The 10,278-nt window shown below is 50.1% G+C and overlaps 1 protein-coding gene across 1 annotated transcript in view; it reads left to right on the forward strand.

The window, feature by feature from the left end:
* LOC143020959 (uncharacterized) overlaps positions 1–10,076 on the forward strand; it is a 168,363-nt gene extending 158,287 nt beyond the window's left edge. Inside the window, exons 12-13 of the mRNA XM_076177995.1 lie at positions 4,441–4,613; positions 5,371–10,076. Of these exons, the coding sequence (XP_076034110.1) occupies positions 4,441–4,613; positions 5,371–5,386 (189 nt within the window). The 3' untranslated portion in view covers positions 5,387–10,076. The remainder of the gene's footprint in view (positions 1–4,440; positions 4,614–5,370) is intronic.
* The last annotated feature ends 202 nt before the right edge of the window (positions 10,077–10,278 follow it).

Raw genomic sequence — 10,278 nt, forward strand, 5'->3', positions numbered from 1 at the left:
ATAGAATCGCTGGTAAACTACAGCCCCTTCCCTCTCTCCTTCCTCCTTTTCCTCACCTTCCCATCTCTCCTCCCGCAAGTTAATTTGAATGGCACTCACCGTGTTGCCGGCTCTGCATCACCCTGTCGGTCACCACCTCCCCCTCTTTCAGAAACCCACATCAGGAACTTGGCATTCATCTTGGGGCGCAAGAACTCGAAGTCGGGATCAGGGGGGGAGGGGGGATGCCTGCCTCTTACGTATTCTCCTCGGTTTACATAACTATTTATGCCCCGGGGGAGAGGGTAGGGGGGGGGAACGGAAATCTGATTTAAACTGCTCGAGCAGTAGGCGACGGTTAGGACCGTTAGAACCGTTGTATTTGAAATTTCAAATTTGGAGGTGGTCTCCGAAGCTAGAAGTGTTAAAAGTGGTTGTCGCCAAGGGGTGAACGGTTGGTCGGTCAGAGACTGCGAGAGGGGAAGAGGAAGGGCTACAATAAAAGACTTGGACGCAGGAAGACGCACCCTAGACAAAGAAGGTAATCATTAGATGCGGAGATTGGATTGGGGTTAAGTTCCTTACTGTTCATGCGTAAAGTACGTTTGCGCTCGTGGGCACACACACACACACACACACACACACACACACACACACATACACAGAAATGGTTGTCGAGATGCAGAAACTATGAGGATTAAGAGGTGACGAGATGCACCATTTTAGTACTAGGGTCTTTCTCCAGCTCATAGAATCTAGGAAATTAGGGGTCGGAAGGAGGAAAGGCTCTGAAATTACAAAGGATTACAAAGGAGGAGCATGCCGACATAAGACTATTTGGTCCATAACTAGGTCGGATGCCCAAAAAATGATAATGATAAATAAACAAATAACTAGAAATTATAATAACATAAATAATAATAAATAAATAAATGCATAGGTATAGTTAAATAATAAACAAACAGGTAAATAGTAAATAATGGGGACATGGGAGCCTGGATGCGCAATATATAGGCCTAAGATAGCTTTAAGTTCATATATATATATATATGTGTGTGTGTGTGTGTGTGTGTGTGTATTACCCTGTAGATATGGGGAATCCCCCAAGAAAATTAAAAACCGAGCTCACGAGAACAAAATATCCGGAGTACATCTGGGATTTGAAGGAGAATTCAAGGGTGCATATATTCTGTAGATGGCAGTGGTGGTGGTGGTATGTATTTAGCACCAGCAACCATACTCCCCTTCCGTGTTTACACAACACATGTCTACAAACACCCCCCACACTCCCCCCCTTCTCCCCTCCTCATGGTTCTCGCTTCCCCCTTCCCCTGTCCTTCTCTCCCCCCAGGTCTTTCCTCCTCCCCGCTTTCCCCCCCCCCTCCCACTTCTTTGGTGCCCATTTCCCTATTGTCGTCACGGACCCCTACCCACCCCCCTTCCTAGCCGCTCACCCTAACCCTCCCATCCCAGTTTTGGCCCCTTTCGTTCTTGTCTTTACCGTCAAGTTCCCCCCCTCCTCCCTTCTCTCCTCCTCCTCCTACCTTCTGCTCCAACTCTCTCTATTCCTCTCCCTTATGTACGTCAATACAACTATTCGTGTCCCCCCACTACCAAATATGGACATTTTACCTCCCCCCTCACTTCATCCCGTTTCCTCCCCTTCCCTTATCATCCCCATCCCCCACGCTGTATCATTCCTGCCCCCCCGTCCACCCCCTCCATTTCTTCTCCCCCCTCCCGTTCTTCCTTTACTCCCCTTCTCTCCCACATACAATCCCCCCAAATGCCCCTTGCCTTCTCCCCATAATCCCCCCAAATGCCCCTTACCTTCTCCCCTTCCTCCTCTAACTCATCCCCCCTTTACTCCCCTACTCTCTCTCCTCTCTCCCACATACCATCCCCAAATACCCCCCTTCCTTCTCCCCTTCTCAAATTCATCCCCCCCTCTCTCTGCCGTTTCCCCCATACTCCCTCCCCCATACCATCCTCCCAATACCCGCCTCCACCCCTCCACGGACACAGGGTGAATTGCATATTGTTACATCTGAGAGAGAGAGAGAGAGAGAGAGAGAGAGAGAGAGAGAGAGAGAGAGAGAGAGAGAGACTCTTCTTTATACGTATGAAAATTTGGCACTTAGTCCAAAGGGGGGGGGTGAAGGGGGGGCACTGACGTCAGGTCACGTGTATTGGACAACGTGAAACGGAAGGTCATGGCTGAAAGTGTCCTCTGCCTTGTCTTGCACCAATAACGAATCACGTCATTTCGTCACGTGAACGTTGTGGTATTACGTGGTATAGGGATGTTGTCCCACGTGACAAAGTTCACGTGGTTCTGTATCGTGTACAGCATCGTATACTGGCAGGTGATGTAGTAAAAACGGCTTTGCTTGGGATCCAATAGCATCACGTGATTTGGTAACGTGAAAGCACGTGAAGGAAATCACGCTATTTGGGATCGTGGACATTGGTAACAAAAAGGGACTTCGAAGTAATAGCATGAGGCGGCCTTTCCCTCCCCCCCACCCTCTCTCTCTCTCTCTCTCTCTCTCTCTCTCTCTCTCCCCGCACCTGACCTGTCGATTTTTTCTCGGGGGAAGGAAGATAATTCATCCCGCTTGTCAGACTTAATATATACTATTCAGGTTAACTCCAGAAGTTTTTATTCAGCTTGCGAAAGCTCATAAGTTGAGGCGTGTAAAGGGTTTACAACCTTCGACACTGTGACGTACTTAATATATCTTTTTCTGGTTAAGGGCAGGTTATATACGTGTGTGTGCGCGCGCGAACGTAATCCACACGAGATGGATGGGCTGCGAATTCCAGTGGGACATCAGTTGGTGTGGCCAGATGGTGAAGACTGAGAAGTTACAGATGGTGGGGAAACGGAGATGGGAATGAGGTGACAGCTGGAATTGGGTCGAGACAGATGGTGCTCTGGGTAGGAGAGGTTCGAGGCAGATGGTAGTGTGGCTCGTAGACGTCTCAGGTGGTGCAGGAGAGGTCAGGACAGATGGAAACATGCTGCTGCTTTTGGTCTTGTAAGTAATAGTGTTATGCGGGGCAGCTGGTGACGGTGACAGGTTATAGATGGTGTAGGTGGTGCAGATGTGGTACAGGTGGTAGTGTCCGCTGCGGACGAAGATGGTGTGGATGCAAATTATGAATTCTGAGAAACCCGTAGTGATGTCACGATGATGTGGGTGGATGGAGTAGGACTGTTTTTATTTACATATTTATTTAGTTATTCACTTTAGTTTTTGTGTGTGTGTGTGTGTGTGTTCACTTTGGTCTTTGGATCACATGCTGGACCCGTGATTGACAGCTATTTCCCTCCTGGAAGAGAGCTCAGAGCTCGTATGACCGATCTATGGGTAATGCTGGGACCTTACACGCGCACACACACCCAAGTCCCCGCCCACAAGAGTTGGAGTGACGATTCGAAGCGCAGCGATACTGAAATTATTTCAGCCCTGGGCAGGATTCAAACCCGGACCGCCGTAGTGACAGTCGGGGACTCTACCAACCGCGCCACCAAGTCGCGGTGTGTGTGTGTGTGTGTGTGTGTGTGTGTGTGTGAGTGTGTGTGTGTGTGTAAGTAACAGTGCAGCAAACGTGTGCAGAAAAAAAACAATGCCCGCACATCACCTCTCCTGAAAGAACAGAACAACAAACTTCGCCATTGGTGGAAAAGAGTCAGGGGTGGAGGTGGGGTGGCGAGGGGGTGGGGGTTGCTAACGATGTGGGGGAGGGGTGGGGGGAGGAGGGGGGGAATGGTGAGAGTATCGTCGATATGAATAACGAGCTGACACGTGTGCCAGTGCCACCGAGTGCCAAGGTGAAGACGAAGAGGTCTGGTTTGAGTCACGCTTGTGGCATCCTTGTAGACTCGTAGCCATTTTGAGGCGGGGGTGGGAGTGGGAGGTGATTATGTGGCGGGATTCTTAACCCCCTTTGGCCCGCGGGGGGGGGATGTGTCACTCACTCTGGCTTAGCGTTAGCCAGATTAAAATCCACATGTCTGCCACGGCAGTGAAGGTTCACGTTTCTGCCTTGACCTAAATAAAAATCATCTACAGAAATGAAATACAGGAGGATAGGCTTTAGGGGTTATTGTTAGATAACTTTCCTAGGCACTTCATCCTGCCAAAGACCTGACGTGGGTCACGCAAGTTGCGCAACGCCTTATATATATATATATATATATATGTATATATATATATATATATATATGTATGTATATGTATATATATATGTATATATATGTATGTATATGTCTATATATATATATATATATATATATATATATATATATATATATATATATCAAATCAGCCATCCTGAGTCCACTGCTGAAAAAGGCATCCTTCATAGCATTACATGATTCACACGACCGCGCCAACCACTGCCATATATATATATTTATTTACTTATTTATTCATATATCTATTTTTCTCACAGATCATCCGATTCAACGATTACATCGAAGTGACGCAAGCCCACGAGTACGACCGCCGCGCCGACAAGCCCTGGACGCGCCTCACGCCGCGGGACAAGGCCGCCATCCGGAAGGAGCTCAACGACTTCAAGAGCATGGAAATGGAGGTGCACGAGGACTCTCGCCATCTCACCCGGTAAGGGCAGCGGGCAACCGCACTCTGGAAGCGGGTAACCGCACTCGGAAAGCGGGTAACCGCACTCTGGAAGCGGGTAACCGCACTCTGGAAGCGGGCAACCGCACTCGGGAAGCGGGTAACCGCACTCGGAAAGCGGGTAACCGCACTCGGGAAGCGGGCAACCGCACTCTGGAAGCGGGTAACCGCACTCTGGAAGCGGGCAACCGCACTCTGGAAGCGGGCAACCGCACTCTGGACGCGGGTAACCGCACTCGGGAAGCGGGTAACGCACTCTGGAAGCGGGTAACCGCACTCTGGAAGCGGGTAACCGCACTCTGGAAGCGGGTAACCGCACTCGGGAAGCGGGTAACCGCACTCTGGAAGCGGGTAACCGCACTCTGGGAGCGGGTAACCGCACTCTGGGAACGGGTAACCGCACTCTGGGAACGGGTAACCGCACTCGGGAAGCGGGTGACCGCATTCGAGAAGTGGATAACCACACTTGGGATATGAATGAATACGTTCATTTGAAGATTCTGCCATCGATTTTTTTGTATATATGCAATAGTTATTTATTAATTAATTAATTTTAATTTCATTTTTATGTATTATTATTATTATTATTATTATTATTATTATTATTATTTTTTTGTTTTTTTATCTTTTTTTTTTTTTTTTTTTTTTTTTTTTTATGCGGACGGTTTGGCTATGGTCGCTGGCCTCCCACGTGTCTCTTACCTCCTTGGTTGACCCCGTGGCTCTCTCTTCCCCGCAGGTTCCACCGCCCTTGATGCCCCTCGCGGAACGAAGACGGATATCCTCCTGCCGTGGCAGAGTCTCGCACGCCCCCCCACGGTCCTCCTCGCGATCCCCCGGATTCCTGGCGAGGACGGGTTAACCGTGGGGCGCCCTCATTCCAGCAGCGGCAGTAGGGCACAAACGAGGCAACCCGATGGACGGCTCCTGACGAAGTGGCGAGCGCTCCGTAGGGCCAAGCACTACCACCACCACCACTACCACCAACATACCATCACCACAAAACCATAACCACGAACTACGTCGGGCTGCGGGTTCCCCACTGGACAGTCGCTCACGACCAGAAGAGCAGCCAGTCCCCCCTTACCCCCCCTCCCACTCCCTTCCTCGTCCTCAAAAGATGACGTCATCCTTGTACAATTCCCCCCCACACACCCCCACAACCTCTCTCTCTCTCAATCTTCCTCCTCCACATCTTCCCACACCTTCCCCCTCCACCCAATTCACACACACTGAACTCATCCACCCTAGGGATAGCAAGCAAGCCTTTTCCATTCCAGCATTGATGGATAACAAGTCGTTTAGAAGTAGAAACAAATTTCAGTCTGTAGATCCTTGCTCATGGTCGTGTGTTTTTAGTGGTTCATTGTTACCCAAGCCTTACATGACAGGACGTGAATGTAGCTGCTAGTATCTTTGTGTCCACGGTCCCGTGCTGTCATGACTATTTGCTCATTATCCTGTACAAGCGAGGCCCGGGCGGGACACGAGAACTCGGGGTGGTGCTACTGTTGTTTCTGCGGCGTGGCGTGGCGTGGCGCGGCGCGGGAAGGCGCGTCGCGATGCGGCTTGGTGGCTTCTTCTTCTTCTTCGTGGTCAGCTCGGAAGTGCTGTGGAGGGGAGGGGAGGGAGGGAGGGGTGGGTTCGCGTGCCATTGCAAGGACCAGTTGGTCCGTGCGTCGCTGTGATACTCTTGCACGCTGGGTGGAGTTGGAGAAGCAGTAGGAGGAGGAGGAGGAGGAGGAGGAGTGCCTCTGGGAGGCGATCGAACCGCGGGCGGTCTTTGGCCACTGCCAATGTCATGAGGATCTTCACAGGATGATCCTTCGGGTTAGAGGTAAGATGGGGGGGAGGGGCTAAGGAGCCTGGGGGTGCCCCAATGGAAAGGTGTTTACGTGGGGGGGGGGGATATGACACCCCCCCCTCCTCGCTGTTGGTGGGTAAGGGGGGTATCGAGTAGGATCTTGTCCCCGTGTGGCCAATTCTCCCTCTTTGCGATCATTCACTCTTTAACGAAAACCTCAAGAACTCAGTTTTCCATCCTGTGGGTCGCTCACTTTTCGCATCCCACGAAGGCCACTGGGGATTGGTGTGTAGAAGGGGGCGACTCCCCCCCCCCCTAGGGAGTGTCCTGGGGCTTACCCTTCATCATCCTCCTCCTCCTTCATTGGAGGGGAACGGGAAGGGAGTAAACGATCTTGGGCAGTTCCTCGTGTAGGAAAGACAATCAGAAGGAAAGCCAAGCGGGGAGCCCGCGTTTCACGCCGCCGCCGCCGCTGCCCCCTGGTGGGGTGCCCAACTTCCCCGTCTCACTCCCGTCCCGCGCGTCAGGGCAGTAGGCGACCCACACAGCGGTCCAAGGGCCGAGCTCACAAGCAAGGATACTTCGGGTCGGAGGAACCAAACAAGCGCAGTAGTCGGAAGACGGGGGGGATCTGCGACAGACACGCCCCCAAGCACCAGCCCGGAGGAGGAGGACGACAACACGCAGGGGAAGGGTCCACGGCCACGTCGGCGGGGAGCGTTTGAACGTGGAAGACTTCAGGAGTGTGACGTGAATCATGTGGTAATCCCTCTTGTGACGTGGACGCTCCTGTGAATACGAAAATGGGTCCACCCGCACGCCCTTCCACTGGGTGGAAAGTGGACTACCCTCCTCCTCCTCCCACTTCTCCAGTTCCTCCGTCATCGACACCAGCTGGATATGGAGGTTCCAAAGGAAGAAGAAGAAGAAGAAGAAGAGGAGGAGGAGGAGGTAGGAAGGTCTCTGTGCCCGCTCAGGTAGTGGGCGTCGCTGAAGGACAACCTTGAAGGCGGAGATCGAGTGGGAGGTACACATGCTTGCGTTCCGAGGATCTGCCTTTGAAGTGGAAGCGGTTTCGAGAATTTAAGAGAGCGATTGTTGATTTTTTTTTTTTTTTAAAGAGGACTGTAACCAGGTCGCAAGTGGACGTATGTCGTGTGACAATTTTTTATTTTACGAAATATTGTAACGAGTGAAAGGATTGTCTCTTGTTTTCGAAAAGTCGAAGAAGAAAGGATACTTGAGGTTGATGTAGAAAGCCTTTTAAAGTCTTTTTTTATCGGCGAATGGAGGGTGTTGTACTCATTGTTTTACCATTTATTATTTTTTTTAAAGAAAATTCTGTGGCAAGGCTGAGGGGGAAAATGCCTCACGTCATGTGGAGGAATTATATAAATATATATATTTATAAATAAACATACAAACGGAAGACGTGTTTAACCGGGAATGTCTATACAAGGTGTACTTCAGGAAGAAGACGAAGATCATTCTTATCATCATTCCAAGGTCACGGAGCCCTTAAAAAAAGGTCACTTGAAGAGACCGGATGCTCTTGGAGTCGGTGCCATAGACGCGAGACAAGGTCATCGTATTCTCTTAAGGTCATTCTAAGGTCAGGGCGTTGGCAGTGCAGCAGACAACGGACCACCAGGGATCTATGAAGAGACTAGGTGGTTTTAAGGTCAGCGGCACAGCGGAAGACGCGAGACAAGGTCACCCTAGTCACCTAAGGTCACGAAGAAGGAGGAAGAAGAAGCCCTCCGATACCTGCAGGTCACATTGTCCGGGGAAAAGGTACCTTGGACTTGCCCGAAAGGTCACAGGGACCTTACCGAAGGTCATCATCTCGAACTTGTCCAAGGTCATCGAAGACGCCTCAGAGGTCACCCGAAGGTCACAGTGCCCGTGACAAAGTGAAGTACTCAACCCTGGTGGGTGACCCCGCCCCTCCACCCCAAGGTCACGATAAGCGTCTCACGGGAATCTCACGATCTTCCGAGAATGAAGCGTGGCGGGGGGTCTTCCGGTGGCAGCAGCCCCTCCCCCCTCCCCCCCTCCCGGAAGCCAGAGCCGGATAGTGTGTATTATCGGCTTGTTTTTAACCAAGGCGGTGTTTTTAGAAACTGAAAAATGGAAAAAAAAAAATATATATAATGCCCAGGCGAAGGGTTCAGGTGCATCAGGCCAGAACAAGTGTAATGCCAAAGCTTGTATAATAAATAAATAAAGAGAAAAAGAGAGAGAGAGAGAGGGTGTATGATGGAAGCTATACAAATATGCAAACTATTTTTTGTATGCATTTGTATATCACTGGTAGCTGTACATATTGTTGCCAACCATGATCTCAGTATTATTGTTCAATGGGGTCGTTGAGGACACTCGTTTTTTTTTTCTTTGATATTTTTGTTTTTTGTTTTGACCTCAGGACTCCGGCAAGGACCATGAGGTCTCCGGTGTAATGAATTAAAAACTTGTGTAAATGACACACTTCAATACCCAGATGCTACTCCTCTATATATATATATATTATATATATAAATATATATATACATATATCTCCAACCCCCCCTACCCCCCACCTCCACCCTCTTCCTCCCCTCCCCCCTCCCCCCGCCTCTTCCTCCTGGTGTGTGCTTGTCCTTATTATGCCCTCCTGAGGAACGTGGACCATTGGGTTCCAATCCCGGGACCTCTCCGGAGATGAGTGTCCCCCTCCCTGATCCACACTCCCTCGCCCCCAAAATCAGTGGCCCCATTTTCGAGTCGATTTTTGATTCGTATTATTATTGTTATAATTATCATTATTATAACAACCGTCTTTGATGATGTGCCCTCGTCGCCCCCTTGTTTCATGGTGACAATCCTCTCCCATCCCTTTAATCCATCCTCCCCAAACTATCCCTTTAACCCGTACTCCTCCCCCGCCCCCCTGCCGTCCCTTTATTCATCCTCGTCCTCCAACGTCACCCTCCAATGAAGCGTCTCGGGAGAAGAACCGGCGACAGGGGTCGAACCGGAGTCACAGCTGGTGCGTCCTGGTGGGGGAGGGGGACTCGGCAACCCTCGCCTGCCAGCTGGGTCACTTGGTTTTAGAGAGATGGTGAACCTGTTCGAGAGAGAGAGGAAGAGGACCTGCCTGCTAGCCCGCCGGCACCAGACAACGAAACTCTGAGACTTGGTCGAATTGGGAGGGGGGGGGGAGAGAGAACGGTGTTCTCACTGTGCTGTTATTTAACCGGCGGTGCTGGCAGATGCGGTTGAGGCCTTTCGAGGGGGTTGGGTAAGGGGCGAAACAAGGCTGTGGATGGAAAAGCAAAAAAAAAAAAGTGAGAAATAAAAAAAGATGAAGAGGAACGAAGATCGGAGATGTGTACAGTATATATATAAAATAAGGGGATTTTTTCCCCCCCTTTTCGAGATAGAAGTGACCTGCAGCGGGACATTGGGATCGATGTGGAGGGCAAATAAGCACACCCAAAGGCCTAAAGGCCGCGTTGTAACCACACCAGCTCTCCTTACCATCTCTGTACATAGATCTATCATATATTGTACACCTTTAATATATCGTCATGCTTTATCATTTGCTCTTTCACTTGCTTTATACTTGTTTGAATAAAACATAACTGTCTTCCAGGATGAAAGTTTGATTTATATCCTCTCAGAGGCTCAAGGGGTGATGGAAACGTAAGAATAAATATATGTATATGGAAATAAACTCGTCTGCTGGGATTCGAACCCTCACCTGAGCGGCTTGCGTCTTACAAGATGAAGACCGTACCATCACGCCATCCTGACCCTTCAAAACGAAACGACTTAGTATATATATAATGCAGAAAAGACAAG

This window comes from Oratosquilla oratoria, chromosome 41 (genome assembly GCF_046742065.1).
Source record: "Oratosquilla oratoria isolate Oo_2021 chromosome 41, ASM4674206v1, whole genome shotgun sequence".
Taxonomy (NCBI): Eukaryota; Metazoa; Arthropoda; class Malacostraca; order Stomatopoda; family Squillidae; genus Oratosquilla; species Oratosquilla oratoria.